This window comes from Vigna radiata, chromosome 1 (genome assembly GCF_000741045.1).
Source record: "Vigna radiata var. radiata cultivar VC1973A chromosome 1, Vradiata_ver6, whole genome shotgun sequence".
NCBI classification, from domain to species: Eukaryota; Viridiplantae; Streptophyta; class Magnoliopsida; order Fabales; family Fabaceae; genus Vigna; species Vigna radiata.
The window spans coordinates 33,213,158-33,232,824 of NC_028351.1; the positions used below are offsets into that span (position 1 = coordinate 33,213,158).

Here is a 19,667-nt window from a genome sequence, read left to right on the forward strand (position 1 = left end):
ATACAATAACATGATTTATGAATTGCATGAGTGTCGGGAGGTTCCTTTCTATTCAGGTTCTTGTTGAATTATTCCTAAGGGTTATATTTCTCAGGGATAAGGGTATGAGTCTTGGTCGTCATAACTCTTGCTCTTCACATCTTTTTACCAAGAATGCTAGGGATTGTATGAATTGGTAATTAGGGACAGGCTTATTCACCGAGGGATTGGGGTAGGTAATTTAGTGAGAGACGTTGGCATTAATGCATAAAGAAGAATTATTATATACATGAGAGGGAACTTGGTGAAATCTAACCCCAACAACATATCCATCTTATATAAATCAACCTCCATTCATCTCTATGCTCCTTTGCCATTGATCAATTGCATTTTATTTTATTTTATTATTTTTTTGCACCAAACCCAATGATCTCTTTTTATTTTTAAGTCTTAATTAATTTTGTTATCACACGACTGTTTAGCTGCGAGAGTCCTTTGGGATACGATACTTGGTCTTACCATTTTATATTACTTATGCGACTCGGTACACTTGCCGATCCAACCCAATAGCTGCCATTGGTCATTCGTCACCGCCACGCTCCCAAGTTCCTCTTTGTTCATGATCATCAATGAAGAATATGGATGTTTATTTTTCAGCTTTCTTTAGTTCTTTAATGATAGCTTTGTATTGGTTATTTGCTCTCTAGTAACATATATGTAAAATACTTACCTACAAATTTTGAATTCGGTTTTTAACAAAATAAATTGGCATATTGGTTCTTCAATAGATGAATTTCTTTTGTCATTTTATCATATTTAACTTTTAATGGATAAATGGAAAATTTCTAATTCATATTTGTGGCTACTCAGAAGTAGCCATATACAATTTTAGAATTGTGTTATTGTTAAACAATTTCAAATTCCTCAAAAGGAGTTTTATCTAATAAAATAAACTTTAATTAGTCCACCAAATTTACTTTTGCTTTGTTATTTATAACAATTATTTATTCCTACTTTGAATTGGTATTATGCAATAACTTTTATATATAAATTATGAATATTAATGTAAATTCTGCTTACAATAGTGGCGGAGCATAATTATCTAATTACTATTGAATTTTGCAATATTAACGGATGTAATGTGTTTTTTTTTTTCAGATATTGTATTTTTGTGGTGAGGTTTTATAGCTTCTAAAACATGGATATTCTCTATTGTTGACTAGCTTTCACGTTCCAGGTTTTTATTCTTAAAAATTTCCTTTTAATATGAACATATAATTATTTGTTTTGTTAAATATATTGTTTGCTTAAATATATTATATGTTGCATATGTAATTATTTGTTTGATTAAATATACTGTTGTTGTGAATTAGCGTTAGTTTTCCGTTTGAGATTCAATACAAAAATCATTTATACTAACTCTAGAGTTTTTTTTAACAAATGTAATTTTTTACAAATGAATAGAGAGAGGAGATGGTAATATTAATTTACAAGTATTAAATCTTAAATATTCAGTTGGACAGATTAAGAAGAATAATAATTTTTTCATAATTTCTTATTATATATAAACTTTAATATACATTAAATTTCATGAAAATTATTTTGTCTTAAACTTCAATATACATGTTTTTCTAAAAAATAATTTCTTTTTTTATTATTTAGAATTTGATATAAATAATAATTTAAGTACATTTTCTATTTTACTTTTAAACGCAGAACAAAATCATGAAAAAGTTTTCAAAAAGAAGTTTAAATAGTGTATATCGATCTAGTACCAATACATGGATTTAATAACCTAAATGAATTTTTCTCATACACACATAAAAATTTGCATTATCATGTCAAATTTGTAATAAACTACAAAATATGTGTCATTTTCCACATATATTTTTCTGTGAAAGTAGGTTGAAAATGCCATATGATAATTTCTCATGTAACATCCTCTGAGTGGTGGTTGTCAATGTTCCATGTTCGCATGCGATGAGCTGTTTCCTCCACCTGCAGTCATAAAAAAGAACCATCAAGCATGTCTTTCATAGTAAAGAAAATAGATTAAAAAATATATATGAATAATTTCATACATGAAAATTTGTTAAAGAAATCAAAGATTAATTAACATAAAAAACCATGTGCAAATTTTTGAATTGGTTGCCAAAAAATAGCTGCTGAATTACTCAGAAAGTCTTAGTATATATATATAGGTTACCTCTTTGGTCCAATTAGTCTTCCAAATAATGAGCAAGAGAACTAAAATCTGCAGAATACTGCCACACATTGTGCCTCCCCAGAGACCCTAAATATTCACTCATTTCAATATTTCAATGAAGACAAATTGCATTGTAAATATTCTACACACATATATATGATATCTTAGACATTGAAGTAAAAAGAAAATTCTTACCTTTACCCCTAAATGCTGCTTGAAACCAAGGAAAATTCCAATTGGGAGTCCAACAATGTAATAACATGCCATGTTTATGTAAGCAACCATCACTTGCCATCCACTTCCAATGGCCACACCTATGCAAATATAAAATACAAAATTTTCTCAATTTATATTACAAAATGAGTTCACCTAAATATAACTATTAAACCTTGGAGATATTGACCTGAAATGACCTGAGATATGCTATTGAGAAGCATTGTTATACCAAGAAGATATGCTAATTCAGTGACAGCAAGTGTGATATCCTCACTGCTGGTAAAGATGGTGGCGAAATCTTCTCTAGTGAGGAAAATAAGTGTCATGAAAAGAATACCAAGAAGGAGAGACTCCAACATTGCCACATAGAAAGAGTATTTCGCTGCTCTTGGCTGTGACATGCCAAGCGTGTTGGAGACACGAACACTTTGAGACAAAGATTCACAAATCAAACCAAGAACTGAAAACACTTACAGTTTTCTGAGAAATTAAATTCATCTGCATAAACTGTCATATTATACTTTGTAGTGACTCACCTTATGGCTGTGTTTATTCCTAGGAGCAGTGTGAAGTGCCAACCCTGAACATTGAAGCTAAAAACACAAAAAGCAAGACAAAGAGTTCTATTCATTGCAAAGTGAAAATCATGGTAAAAACTGTTTTAACTTTGAAGTAAAAGTTGATGATCTTACCAGATAGAATAGGAAGCAACAGAAATGACAGGATTCTCTAGAAGACCAACAAGGAGCATAATGCATGTAAGATACCATTGCTCTAAGCAAATCATGACAGATGAAGCAAGGCATAACTTAGCAAATGCCCATAAATCCCTGAATGCCATCCAAGAAAATCCACTCCATTCTTCCTTGTTCCATCCAATGGTATACACAACCAAAGCCAAAGCATAGAGCCACCCTATGATGTCACTCACCATGGCTAAACCAGTTACACCCCAACCAAACACATGTATGAACATGTAAAGCAAGCCATTTTGAATGAGCAGAACCACAAATGCTATGCACATGATCACTTTAACCTTGCTCTGGGCCTGAAGAAATCTGAGGGTGGGAAAAACTATAGCAAAGGAAAACATGTGGGGAATCAATTGTATAGAATATGTGCCAGCAAGATCAGCTATTTCTTCATCCTGGCCTAGCAACTTCAACAATGGTGTGGCATATACATAAACAGGCAAGAGGATTGTACAAGTGATGGTGAGTATAATCCATGACCTTTGAACATAAATGCAAGTAGAAACAATCTGCCCTGCTCCAAAAGCTTGGCCACAAAGTGTTGCCAGTGCAGATGACATACCAAACTGCAATTTTTCACTTGAGGGTTAGATAAGATGAAGAAAAAACCAGCAAAATATGAAAGTTTAGGCATGTGGTAACTAACCAGCAAGTAAAAATAGATGGAACTGAGAACACCTTGGCTAACAGAGATTGAAGAGAGTTGAATGTCACCTAGATGACCAGCATAGATGGAAGTTGAGGAGTTTGTGAGGAACTGAAAGAGATGGGTCAATGCCACTGGCAAAGCTATCTTCCATATCTTCACTGTCTCTGTCCACAAAACAAATTTAACATCCTTCAACCTTTTCAGTGCAGAATAGTCAGATTCTGAAGTAAACTTCTGGGTCACTAATGGTGTCTCCATTTCAGGAGTTCTTCTTCCTTCACACACAGCTTCTGAGAATGAAATTTGTTATAAGTATAATCAGCATGTGGTTACATTACATTAATCTTCTGTGTGAGGTCTTTCTCTCAGTGAAAATATCGGCATTATTGAAATTTGAATTGTTTTAGTGTATTACATCAAGCATCTTACAAGTAAAGGGCCACAACTGGAGAATCTTTCGTAACTTTGTGGACACAATTTGGACTGGCAGTAATCATTATGTCTAAAGATTACTTATTTCTTAACCTACGAGTCATGAGTACAAAATGTTAAAAGAAGGCATTATCTTTTAACAACTTTTTTTCTAACAACTTTTTTAATAACTGGACATATGTGACATATTTTATTAATATATTTAAATTTATTTTAAAAAATATTTAAAACGAACCAATCATAAATTATTATATATGTATTGTTAAAATGTTATAAAAAAAATTATTAAAAAATTTTTTTCCTTAAAAAGTTATGAAAAAAATAATAAAAACATATATTTTTATATTCATTTGAGTTAAAGTAAAATAATTATAAAAATGTACAGAATTATATTTTTAAAAAAAAAAAGAATAAAAAGTAAAATATAAGTTAAAATGTATAAAAAAGTATTTTTTAAAAAGATGTTAATAGTTGTAAAATCTTTAAAATATAAATAAGTGTAAACTTATAATTAAACTTTGTAAAATTGAGTTAAATTTAAAACGTTATGTTAATCCTTATTAAAAAATTTTGTTTGTTGCTTCTAATGTTCCACCGACCGATTTTATAAGATAAAAACAAATGAAAGGTTAGAATGAGCTCACTAGCGAGAAAAAAAAATTGTATTTAAGTCGTTAGAATATTAAACAAAATAAAAAACAAATTTATTTCTTAAGATTTATTATTTAAAGTACTGTAAATCATTAAAAAGAAATACATATTTTTTATTAAACATGCATAATCATTAATATAAGAGATAATATACTTCATTAAAAAGAAATACATTAACTAATATATTATTTGCTGTTTACTAAAATCAATTGAAAACTGTAAAACATAAATAACAGTTACCTAACAAAATTTATAGAATTTTATGATTTATATTTTTAATTATTTAATCAGTAAAAATAATATATTATTGGAAATAATATATTTCTGCATATATACATGCTTACATAAAAGTTGTTACTAAAATTTATCAGGGTGTTGCTCCCTACACTTCCCCAAATGGGACTTGTACCTCTCCATTAATTTAATTTATTTCAAAAATATTTTACACATCTCCACTATTTTCTTTATTCCAGAAATACCCTACACCTTTCCACTATCCTTAACCATCTTTCTTTTTCTCTCTCTACATTAATGGAGATTAATGTGTTTCAGATTTGAATTTATAACATACTACAAAATATAAAATTCAAAAGAAACTTCAATATTAGTAGTTCTACCATTTCCATTTTATAAAATTAAAAGTTAGATGCAAATACAAAATAATAAACATAATAATATTAATAGTAAATAATGATATATTATTATTATTATATACTAACTTTATAATGACGAAAGAACTAAATAAATTATAAATCTTTAACAAATATTTTTTTTATATTTTAGATATTTAATAATATTTTTATATTATTTATCTAATAAATTAAATATTTTATTCAAGTTATTTGAGTCAAACATGTCGGTGAGTTAAAACATAATATAATGTTAAAAATTATAGATACTATATGTAAAAAAAAGATACATGTATATAAACATTTTTCTAGAAATTTAGAACAAAATCTTACCATTTATTAAGTAATTTGAAAAAAAAAAATTCAACAACGAAAATAGGATTGAATCAAACTTATTTAAGAGAAAAAGAAAGATTGTTAAAGATAGTAGGAAGGTGTAGGATATTTTTGGAATAAAAGAAAATAGTGGAGAAATATAAAATATTTTTGAAATAAATTAAATTAATGGGGAGGTACAGGTCCCACTTGGGGAGGTGTAGGGAGCAACACCCAATTTATCAAGTCATCAATGTATGGCCCTTTGTCCAAGCTTTACTGTTATTATAAATGCGCTGCTTCTTCCTGCACCCCATCAGATTTCCAGAATACACTGTTTGAATTCCGTAAATATCTTTGACATTCATCAATAGTATCACGTGTTTTCTTTTTAAGAAGTATATAGTCTCCGAAAATATTAATCTTGATACCAAATTCCCACTACCCATCCCTATTTTGAATCAAAATTTTCGAAAGCCTATATTTCCATGACGAGATACAGGAAAAAGTTTGAAATTTAATGGGGTGCAGGAAGAAACAGACTTATAAATGTCAGCTCTGGACTTTGTTTGGCCCATTCAATTATTTTTATATTTGGGCTGTTTTTTGATCCAGCCTTGAATCAAGTTTGATTTTTCCAATACCATAAGGCTATGGAATTGAGCTTAGGTTTTGGGTTTACAACATGATTTGTCACTCAATTAAATATGAATTTTCTTTTTCATAGTATAAAAAGGTTGTCATTTTTCTAGCATAACAATGTAATGGTTAATCAATTGGATTAATTTCTAATATTGAAAAGAAAAAAAAAATTACAACTTAAATATAATTTTACTGTTAAAAGCAATAATTAGGAAACATCATGTTAAACATTTTACACAAGATAAATATCACATGAAACCAATCAAACATTTTATGTATGACAATCCTTTGATTAACTATTCGAATTAGTATGAATTTTTAGTTATGGCAGTTCGTGCACTTGTTGTGGTGAAACAGTTCGTCTACCCCAAGCTACCACGCACAAGGTTAGTTCGCTATCACTTACCTTAGGCCAAGGTAAAGTCCCTGGGCTAGGACATCCTACTATTTTCACAACATGTCTCATCCCTCTCTACTTGAGAATAGGAGACCATTAGAATGTCAGGATGAACTCTAAGACTGAGTTTCCTATATTCATACTTACAATTCTTGAAACCATCACAGAGAAATTCTTCCTTGGAACTCTCTTTACCACTTTGATTCACATATACACCATATACATATCCATTCACTTTTGCATTGAATACCAACATATAAAATCATTGGTCATAAACAACCCTACAAGTCATAAAAAATCACATGAAACCATTTCATATACATCAACACATAAGAACAGTCCAAAAAAAAAAAAACCACTAAACAACACTAAAACCCCTTTAAACTCATACTAACAAAAGTAGCGCTCAGCCCCAAAAACTAGCGCTTAGCATTACAACCATTGGAATCCTAGCGCTCAACTCTAGGGTCTTGGCGCTCAGCCCTAGTGACACTCGAAAGTGGCCCTGAAGCACTATGATAAAGGTGCTCAACGCCATCCTAGAACTTGAAACCTTATTTCCATGACTTTGGGCACTTCCTACACCACTTCAATCAATCCCTAGGACCCTCTTGACACTAAGAAACCTCAGAAAACACCACTCTAACTTAAAATGACCATTAAAACTCAAATTCACTCCAATAAGCTATCCAAACTCAATTCTATAATTTCTAACCCCTATATCAGTTTACCAACTGCTTAACCAAGTCTAAACCTAAACCTCCAAAATGGACTAAGAAACTCAAACTATGAAGCAATTATCACTTCCATAACATATTTTTATGATATAAACCACTAAACAAGTCATAATTGGTCTAATAACACACTCCAAAACAGTTCACACACTTTACATTAATATCTCACTACTCAAAACCCCATTTGTACACTAAAAATGCTTCAAAACTTCAACTATGAACCAATTCTTTGCTACATATCATATTTCACTCACTAAGCACTTCTAACAAATCTCAAATTACCTTATGACAGCTCCTAGATAGTTACTTTCTTACATCAACCTCTCTTTCTCCATCTCACCCATCAAACCTCCTTTTTAGCCTTAAAACTCAAGAATTTGACTACCATTCATTCCAAACACTTGAATTAAGTATTTTAACCACCAAACAATTTCATCACACTCAATCATGACAGTATGAAGCATCACAATCACACAATTCAAATTATATTCAACATCATACTATCAAAATCATTAACTCAACATACATATTATACACAATCATACCAATTTCTCAAATTCATCTAAAATTCACAGAGATACCAAATTTATAATATAAACACAAACTAAAGCAATAATTCTAACTTCCCTTACCTCACAAGGAATTTTAAAGCTCTACGAACGTCTCCCCAATTACTTGAAATGCAAGGAAAGTCTAAAAACTCCTACGAAACATCAAATTGAAAAAGGAAAAAGTCCTTAGGACCTTACATTTACCAAGAAGCTTAAAGAAAATCACAAGACACACATGCATTGGAAACTTCCATGCATTGACTCGATTAAAGAGCAAAGAGCAAAAAGGAGCTGAAACTTATTTGCTCTATTTCAGAAACTGATAGGATAGGAATGTAGACCTTGTTGTCATGTTTTGATCGTCAAAAAGATGAGTTAGGAGTTAGAACTCTTAGAGAAAAGGTAGAAAACTCTAGAAAAGTGGTTTATAGAGAGATTGTGTATTTTAAAATAATGAAACTTATTTATAACAAAAATATTTATAAATAAACCATTTAATATTAAAATAACGAAGCTTCACTGTTTTTAAACTATCATCACTTTTAAAATAGGAGGTTTTACAAAAACGGTAATACATCATGTAACAAGAGTTAAGAAAAAATAGAATTATAAATTTTCCAAAATTTAAACAAATAAGGCATAATGAAAACAACAATTATTATAACAAAATTTAAAACAATTTAGTATTATTCTATTGGAAATTGAGATTCATACATTTTACATGATAAAAATTAGTCAACAAATAAAAGTAATCTATCCAAAACGATTTAATTCAATAAATTTGAGAGTTGTACTTTTGCAATGCAATTCATCATTTAAATCAAGTTGCACAAAAAAAATATTTTAATCAATGGTGGTGTTGTAAGAGAGAATATTATGAGTAAACTTAATAAATATTGGACAAGTTGATTTATTAAAAGAGATATTATAATTATACTTTACTCATCTTATTCAACCACATAAAACCAGTTTCTAAAACGAAGATTACATTTCACTTATCTATTATAATATTTCTTCACTCCTAATTAATACGAGATATTCAACAAAGGAAAAAGTACATTTTAGATATTTAACATATTAAAAAAAATTGTATAACAAAATAAATAATGAAACATTTCTTAAATAAAATGAAATTAAAGAATAAGGATAATAATGAAGTGTTTAATTTGAAACGAATATGAATATAAGAATGAGACATAAATACTAATGAGGTGAATAGCTTGTTTTCATACCTATTTTAAAAAATTATGTATTTTCTATATTTATATTATACAAAATTAATACATAAATTCTCATTAAATTCGGGACACATTCTAGTATACTCATAAGGATGAATTTGTTTATCATGTAATATGTTGTCATACTAAACCTAAATGTTCATTTTATTTTTCAGTTTTTTAAATTTTAGGTTAATATTTGTATTAATTTGAATTTGTTGTATACTTCAAGTTCGTTAAGTTAGGAACAAATTTCATCAAACCGGTTTAGGTTTGAAATTCCTTAAATCGGTGTCAAATGAATGAAATTCCCTTCTTAAATGTGATCTTTCCATTTTTTAACTATCATCAATGTTTTATTTTATTTATTTATTAATTAAATTATTTATGATCTTGTATTAGATAAAAAAAAACACTTGAAACTCTTTAATATAATGTACTTGAAGCAAAAGTTTATCCTATAATAACAAATAAGAAACATGATTTTGAAATATCTTCTTATTCAATTTTCTCATAATTTCCTAACCACACAAAGAACAACCATATTGAATTTGATTAGTGCCATCCTTTTTAATATCATGTAGACCCATAAGATATTCTATATTGACGTATAATGTAAAATAGAAGGATTCGAAAAGGAATAAACAAGAAAATAATCGAAAAGGTGCAAAACCTTTTTCCTATACCTTTTATGATGCGATGATGCTTATTAAATTCTAAGTAATATTATATAGAAAATAATATATCACTAGACTATAGTCCAAGGCATACCAATGAATTGCAAACAACAATATAAAGAAATTCCCCAAAGTCTATATCTTGCCATGCATAAAAAGTGAATATATTCCACGACTACTACTTGTCATTTAAGAACCAACATAAAAAAAATAAAAATAATCAAGTTGCACAAATTGAGAATCCTTAAAAAGATAATGGTCACCATTGCATTTATTATTAAAAGATAGTGTTTTTGTGAGTATCTCTTAGTATAATTGAAGGAGACTTAAATGTAAAATTTTAAAAATGATGGTATTTTCAAACGTTGGGTAAATGATTGTGGTAAAGAATCCCTTTGATTCCTATTATATATAAATGTTCATTTAATTAGCAATTCACTAGTAAAATTAGTTTCTGGTCTAATACGTTTGAAAATTCTTTTAGAAGGCCAAAACATTAATAGCATAAATTTATAGTGATTTGTATATTATTATAATTATTGAAATAATATTTTGTACTTATAAGCATTGTAATCATGTCTTAAGTTGAATTGTTTAAAATGCGTATATAAATATTTACATCATTAATTTATTATTTTTTTTATTGCTTTGAGTAACTTGTGTATAGAATTAAATAATATAAATGAGGTTTGCTTGTACATTTTTACTCATACAATAAAATTATAAAACTTTGTTTTTCGTTGGTTTAACCTTTTCTTAGAAGTTTGACACAATTTTGCGTAGGTGTCCATAGTGTTGCAGAAAATAAATTATCTATTTTGGATTTAAATAAAACATATTTTATGACATTTTAAATGTATACTTGTTTACCAAACACTTGAAGTATAAGAAAAAAAAATCATTTTATAGTGTGACAACTCTGACTTTTCATCAATTTAAATCAAAATTTGTATTGTCAAATTTACAATGTATAGATAGAAATTAACTTTTGATTTATGATGTAAAGAAAGAAATTAAATTTTGTCATAACAACTGAAATAAGAATAGGAAAATTTGTGGACATACATAAATTACATGTTGTGGTAAGAAAAAAAAAATTATTTGAATGCGTTTTGTGAAATGTAATTTCTTTTAGAGGTGAGTCTCTTGTCTGTTAATTTGATTAGTGCATAGGAAGGGTGCGTTTTGCGGAACGCTTCTATCTCAACTTGTGATTTGAATGCGTTGTGCGAATCCAGTGCGTCTAGATTCCATCTTTAGCCTTTGTTTTGGCTGAGTTGAGAGTGTGTAATGATTGAAATGCATGGAATGATAGTGGTAAAGTTATTTAAGTGAAAGTATGTGAATGAATGAGGTATGTTTGATGAATGAATGTAACACAATATGGTTCTTGGACGTAATTCCATGGCCTCAAGGAAATGATTCATGGTGGTGCCCTATCAATATTAGATGTAATTTCATGATCCTCAAGGAGAGGATACATGGTGGTGCCCTAGTAGTGTATAAAATGATTTGCATGGTAGCTCAGTATTGGGGGTTATCCTGAAACTACAATGATCAATCATTCTCAAGTAGAGAGGATTGAGTCATGTGGTGAGTAGTAGCAGGAGGTCTTAGTCTTGGAGGCTTCTAGTATGCTCCAAGACACAGTACAAACTAACCTCATGATTGTGGTAGGGTAAAACCATTGGCAATGGCTTTGCAAAGTAGTAGAGGCCACCACGAGTGCACAACCCGCCATAGCTCGACAATCATTCTAGTCCGAGAGAGTCGATTTAAAGTGAAATGAGTCATGTTGGTGTGGTTCAGTGTATCTGATTTAACTTGCATATTATGTGTGATTGATATAACATGATTTTTATACCTAGCTCACCCTTGTTTTTGTGTTTGTCTGTTTGTGTATTGTTTTCTCTTTTGCGATAATCACCTCGTTGATGTGAGCTTAGGGAGACATCTGTTTCAGTTACTCCAACGATGGATGATTGAGGGGATTCAGTAGAGAAGTTAGACAAATCTACAAGTGTAGATATTGTCTTTCGTAAGTTTGTTTTCTTATAGAAGTTAATTTATCATATATTTAATCTTCATATTAGTATTTTACTATAAAAAAATTAGGATGTTACATCAAAGAAATTAAACATTAAAAATCATTACAAAATATAAAATTATGATAAACAACTTCACTAAAAGTAGCTACTATATTAATAAAATCACGATTACACATATGTATTCCCAATCATTTGTTGTATTAATTCTTAAAAAATCATTATACACCAAAAACGTGAATCGCCAACCAATACAAAACATGATTACATAATTTAAAAGATAAACATTAATTTTGGATTGTGTAATAGTAAAAAATAATTTTCAAATTATACAATTTCAAAATCATTTTTTTAAATTATGTAAAAGTCAAAATAACTTCTAAATTTTCAAACCGAGAAGCCAAAATAACTTCTCAGATTAAAACTTTATTGTATAAAAAAAGAAGATGAATAGATATATCCTAAGTCGACAATAAGGACTAAGTAGTACATAACATAAGATTTATTTATTTATTAATTTAATTAGGAAAATGGTAGGTTGTGTGAAATGAGAGTAGAAATGAGAAGCATGCATAAGGCCAAACACGAATCTTCTGAAATCCCACTAACTTTTTTCTTCTTCACAAAGTCAAATGAATTAACAAAACCAACAACCTTTTACAATCACACTCCTTTCCAATTTTTTCTAACATTTTTCTCCAAACAGAAATTTTCTTTCTTCATAAGTTTTCTTCCTTTCCTCTCTTACCTACACATTTACATAACAAACTAACCTTTTCCTTCTTACTCTTTTTACTTACATAACATTTTCTCTATCAATTATCAACCACAAAAGTAACACTATAAGAAAAAAAAAAGTAAATAATAACAACAATTTCTAGGTAACTAATATAGGATAGGATGGGTTTTGTTTTATGCTAACCAATGATTAAATATTGTATGATATGATTCAAAATCAAATTATAAAAATATCCCAAAACATCACTTATTTTTTTATAATCATCTTATTTATTTTCACTGTTCATTAAATTTATTTATATCTAATCTTCATTCAAAAACCAGTCAAATTATATAATTTTTAGAATATTTTAAATGTCAAAATTAATATATTTTAAAGTCATAATAGAATAATAATACTACAAAGTTAGTCGAGAATCCAAATTTACATTATTTGAACTTTTTTGTATTCACTATATTTTCATACATTTAAACAATAGTTTGTTTGACTTCAAAAACTCTAATTTATTTTATTTACTTATTGGGATATAGTCAAAATTATTTTAAATGTTAATGTCCTAGGATTTGAGTTATGTTAGGTTTAAATTTGTACCAACATGAAGGTGTATTACATGAGAACCAAATTGGGTTTTGAAAGTGTATTTTTCTGGGCATATTTTATGGCCATGTTTTTTAAATAAAAGTGATTTTTTAACTTATACAACAATATTTTTTTTTTTAAATTTTCAAGGCACTACTAATTTGATTAGGTAGTATGTAATTTATTAGGGCTTTTTAATGTAAAACTTTTGAAAATTAAGATAATTTTGAAGAAGTCTAACAACTAAGAAAAATTCATTATCATTTTTTTTATTAAGTTTATCCACCCTCCATAACATTTATAAAACAATAATTAGAACTTTTTTAACTTGATCATATTTTATATATAAATATACAAATCTTATGTCTTTCCATTAATATAAAGATTTTAGATTTTTCCCTCGTAAGCATTATTATTATTATCTCAATTTAGAAAGATATTACTCTTATTATACTCTAAATCTTATAAAAGTTTAAAATTAATACAACCTTAAAAAGAATTATTTGTTTAGAATTATGTATGACTTTAGAAGGGTGTAGAAATGTTAAAGTTTACAAAAACTCATAATCACATTAGTGTAAAAATTGATTTTAACGTCATTTAATATGTCCTGCATTTAAGAAAAACGTAAGATATTTTTTAAAATATTTGTATAATTATAGAAGTGATTTAAGGATAACTCAAACTTATATCCTGAGTATATGAGTATATGTTTCCATTTTTATAATGATGCAATGACATTTTTTAAAATATTTGTAAAATTATAATTTGTTTTTTTTTAAAATTGAAGTCTATAATTATGAAAATATTTTTAAAAGTGTCACTGATAAGTATAATTACCTATTATTTATATTTAGTAAAACCCCTTATTTGTTTTTTTATTGTGTATTTTGTATTGAATTACATGAAAAGATGTAAGACTTATATATAGGTGTTATAAATTTAGATACTAATTTATTTTTGGGTTATTTTGTAGAAAATTGAAAAATTGGAACATTTTAAATATTGTTGCCAAAAGTGGCTCATCTAACAAACCATCTCTACTCGCCCAAAGTATAGTAGTATTAACCCATCCAAGAGGCCTAGTGAACTAGAAAAAGAGATGTGTATGAAAAGCTACTTATTGCCTAGTGAGAGGATTCAATGATCCAGCGAGAAATCACTTTTTGGTGACCCTCTAAAGTGTCGAGAGTTGAAGAAAAAGATATTTTTGGACATGAGAATACAACTGAAGCTCAAGACACGGTTTAAGGCACTTCGAGGACTCAAGACCTTAATCTTCCTTCATCCAATCCATCCTTGTGTTCTAGAATGTATAGGACTAGCTAAACTCCATTTCATTAGGGTTGAATGTAATGTACCTAAACTTTTTGTAGTTCTTTCTATGCAATAGAATATCTTTCATATCTCTTTTGTTTTATCCTTTTTATTCACTTGCAAGATATAACAACTTTGCTATTTGGTGGTATCTAATAATTGGAAAATTCTTTGGAACCTAGACATAGATAGAAAAATCAAGAGCTTAGCTTTAGACATAGACCAAGGCTCTTTGTCATTCTAGACATCTTTTCTTAATGCAAATCTTGTGTTTGAATATCTAAGGAATTAGTATTTTCAAATAAAGGTTTAGAACTTGCCTATAAGGAATTAGGGCTTGTATACTTGTGATATGAATGCTTAAATATGTTAAAGATGTTTTGCATGGAAGAAGATGAGTCTTTACCCGTATCGTTTTATAATCTTTATATTCAGTAACTTTACATGTTTGTAGTATATTTGAACCAACCATTGTTTATATATATATATAACTTATATCAACCAAGTTCTAAGGCATACAACCATTCTAGACCTGGCCATTTGAATACATGTATTGATGTCAAATTCTGGATATTTTTCACTTGTGGTGGTGGAACAACTTGTCCACCCAAGCTATTACCCACAAGGTTAATCCGTTAATCATCTATGATCAAGGTAAAGCCCTTAAACTAGAACCTTATATTCTCTCACTACATATCTCACCCTTCTCTACTTGAGAGTGGGTGATTATTAGAGCGTCAGGATAACTCTTAATATGACATTCCTACATCAATACGTACACTACTTGAACCCATTACAAGAACTTCTCCTTGAAATTCTCTTCAACACATACATCATTCGTACTCACAACCATATAACACATCCATAAGCATCATAATTTCCACCATAAAAATGCATAAGATTCAAAGTAACCCATTCAAACTAATAAAAACCAGAAAACCACAAAAAACTACATTAGTGCTAAGACTGATGCTCGGTGTAGAAGCTCAAGCAAAAGAGAGCGATCAATGCCAGGTCTGGTCGTTCAAGGCCAGAGCTCTTGCACTTTTGCTCGTTCAACGAGACACTCTTATCGCTTAGTGAAAAAGTGAGAAAATAACTCTAGACTTGTGGTAATTGATGCCTTGCAATACAAAGCCATAGTTCAATGCCAGACCATTCGCAAAAATGGTCACACAGCGGTAAATGAGTGGTACTTAGCAGTTTGGAACAAAACTGCTTGCAAACATTCACTGTCAAGCTTGCGCTCAACGACATACCAGCACCGCTCAACGCCATATCAAAAAATAACAACTTCATAACTTCAAATTGGGAAACCAGGGACCTATTAAAATGACCAAATTGGTATTCCTGACTCAATGGTTCAAAAAGAGGTTTAGGTGTCACAATGAATACCATTTTGCTCAAATTGCTAGATTCCAATTCCTTAACTCAACACCAATGCAAGCAAAATAAGTACACATCCAACAGTAAGCACAACAGCAATTCCACATGCCCAAATTTCAATTCAGACCAAATCAAACATGCATCATACTGTATTAAGGCACTAGCAACACCAAATGTGGTAGTTAGCTTTCATTACTTAATAGATTATCAAAACATTCTAGAAAGCTTAAAACAGTTTCAAACACATATAAAGATCTATATACTCCTACAAACAACAAAAAAAAACGATCAAAATACACCGTTAGAATCACTAATCAGCAAAGGCTCAATCTAATGACTCAAAAGACACATGCAAGCTAAGTGGGACCAACGTGCAACAGATACAAGAAAAGATCAAAGAACTCAACTTACTCAATCAAAGAAATTGTTTGGTCCAATTTGAAGAGTTCGTCGCAAGAATCAATACTACGATCTATGTTTTTCAATTAGACAAACAACTGATAAAAATTCCTAGAAAAAAGTTAAAAACTCTAGAAAAATTATTTCTAGAAAATATGTTTTAAATAATAAAACTCATTTACTACACAACTATTTACATTAAATAATTTAATATTAAAATATCTATATTTATATTGCTTAATTCAAAATTTTAGAAATTTTTTTTTCACTTATAAATTGTCTAATACATAATATGGTACCGAAGGTTTTAACATCAATAATTCGACTTTATTTTTAAATAATTCAATTAAGAATCTTCCGAATTAAGCTCTATAATGCAAGAAAGGATTTTTTTAAAACAATTTAATATTATATATATATATATATATACATATATATATATATATATATATATATATATATATATATTCTTTATATAAAACAAGTTAAATATATTTTAGTTCCTATATAATAAAAAATAAAATTTATTAATATATTAAACTTTAATATATTTTAATTATTAAATTTTAAAAGTAAATAAATATCATCATTTTAATTTAATATTATTAATTATTTTGAGTTTGTTAAACAACATTCCAACTTTACATTTCATTTGAAATATGTCAAATAATATAAAAAATAACTCAAATACTAACTTATATTTAACACATACAAAAATTAATGTAAATTGGAGTAAAAGAATTAAATTTATACTTTTCTTTTATAGACAAACCATAATATATGAAAGTTAAACAAATATGAATTTCAATTTGTTTATCAAATTTGATGAAAATATGAATAAAATGTTTAATATCCTAATCTTTTTAATTTTCTTATTTCAAATACAATATAATTTCTATTAAATATTATTTCACCAAAAATCAATAATAAACTTATTAAATATGTATGACGAATCTTTAGGCGTGTCTTACTTATGCAATAGTTCTATTAATGATATTTTATTTGCTAAGAAAACAAAAGTACACATATACAAATATTAAAATTATGACAATATATACAAATCTAAATCCGTAATTTATTTTATTAATTATAAATATTCTATGCATTAATTAATTTTACTCCAACCATGCACCTTTTTTTAGCTCCTATCTCTGAACCACCATGAATAGTTGTACTTACATCCTATAGATTAATAATTTGTTGTATGGAATTACATAATTTCATCCTATCTCTATGAAACATGTTATTAATTTTGAACTATAGATTATAAATATAATTTCATATATATATATATATATATATATATATATATATATATATATATATATATATATATATATATATATATATATGATATTTCAAACAGAATTTATGCAATTCTTTTTAGGATAATCATATTTTAATAATTTTTTTTAACAACTTTTTAATAGCAGGACACGTGTCATCATTTATAAATCATCTGTTTGAATTTATTCTAAAAAAATATTTGAAACGAATCAATCACAACTATATAATAATATTTTAATAACTTTTTTTAACATTTTTTTGACAGGACATATGTCATCAAATGACCTGTTTGAATTTATTCTAAAAAAATATTTGAAACGAACCAATCACAAACTAATATATATACGTTGTTAAAAAATTATAAAAAAAAAAGTTGTTGAAAAAACTTTTTCTTCTTTTATGTACTTGAAGAGTTTTTTAGGACTCAACATTTTCTGACTCAATACTTCGTTGACCTTTTGCATGCTGTGCAAGTGTTCACCTATCTTCCACTAAATTCCATTCCAACGGGTGCTACTTTCCAGAAACATGCCATTAAAATACAATTCAACAACTTGTCAGGGAATCCCAAGAAATTTTTATCTAACCAACAAAAATAGAAATGCTAAATTAAAAAAAATTAATATATAGCAAATCCTTTAAAAAATTAAAAGACAAAAAAATTAATTTAATCTAATTATTGAACAAGAAGCAGATATTTTACTAAGGTCATGTAGAAGCATTCGAAAAGCACAAGTTGGACATAGGTAATGTACCAACATATTTCCCTTTTTCAATTTTGTACTATAATACAATATAATAATAGAAAGAAAGAGTAAAGCTATGATTAGCTAGTCGTGAAACACGAGCCGTCGATGATGCTGACTTAGCCAAATCGCAATCACCCGCCGTCGAAATGTTTCAAGAGGAGCGTGCTTGCGTGTGGTGCCGCCAGCGCGTGAAGGCAGTCCTAATGCCAGAGCGCGTTGGGTATGTCAGTGTCGGCGCCTTGAAGAGTGAGAACCGATAAACCCCGGTTGCCACCAAATATGTGGCCCACAAAGTGAAATAACTGAATTGCCCTTCAAACTCAGAATGAGCTGTTCTATATTAGGATAACGCGATGAACACACGAACTGCAAACCTAACTCACGGATCTTCTGGATAAAATAATGTTTCTCAACTAAAATTAATTTCAATATAAATTCAGCGTTTTCTCAAAACAGATTTTGATTCTCTTTTTACCACTAAATCTAATCTCCTTTCAATAATTTTTAGAAATATACATTAACTAGAAAAATTGTTTGCGGTTTTAGAAGAAATGAAGTATAATTTTTTTAAAAATATATTACAATTAAATATGAAGATTAAGTTTGGTACTGATCTTTAATTATAATATATAAATTGATATTAGAAATACATATTTATATTATGTAACTCTTATTAAATGTTGTAGTATTATTTTGATAAGTATGTTTTTTTTTTCAGAAAATGACTTTTAAATTGGAAATTCCTTTTATATAAATTATAAGTAAACTGTTTATATTAATATAAAATTATTTGAAATCTTGTTTATATAGATTTTTACCACTTTAAAAATTAGATTAATCTAAAGTAATGTCACCTTTAAACAATCTCCATACCACTTGTGTTCACATCTCATTATCTATCATTCAATGAATTTAATAATTCTAGACAAAATAGTGCAGTGTTTGGTATGAAAACTGTTGGTTCAGAAATATTGGATTCTTAGTTAATTTTATTCTTAATATTAATATGTTTCCCTTTATTAAAAGAAATTAAGGATAGTGTTTCTACAACATTTTTACTTAATACTATAATTTTATTCTTCATACAAAAAATAATAAAAATGGTAAATATGATTTAAA

The 19,667-nt window shown here is 28.1% G+C and overlaps 1 protein-coding gene across 1 annotated transcript; it reads right to left on the reverse strand.

Moving 5' to 3' along the window:
* Positions 1-1,872: 1,872 nt before the first annotated feature.
* LOC106766280 (protein DETOXIFICATION 35) lies at positions 1,873-4,172 on the reverse strand. Its single transcript, XM_014651020.2, has 7 exons — positions 3,800-4,172; positions 3,094-3,719; positions 2,938-2,994; positions 2,589-2,827; positions 2,381-2,499; positions 2,186-2,272; positions 1,873-1,977 (listed from the first exon to the last, which is right to left on the reverse strand). The coding sequence occupies exons 1-7, from the start codon at positions 4,058-4,060 to the stop codon at positions 1,909-1,911; spliced, it is 1,458 nt and encodes a 485-aa protein (XP_014506506.1). The 5' UTR covers positions 4,061-4,172; the 3' UTR covers positions 1,873-1,908.
* Between the last annotated feature and the right edge of the window lie 15,495 nt (positions 4,173-19,667).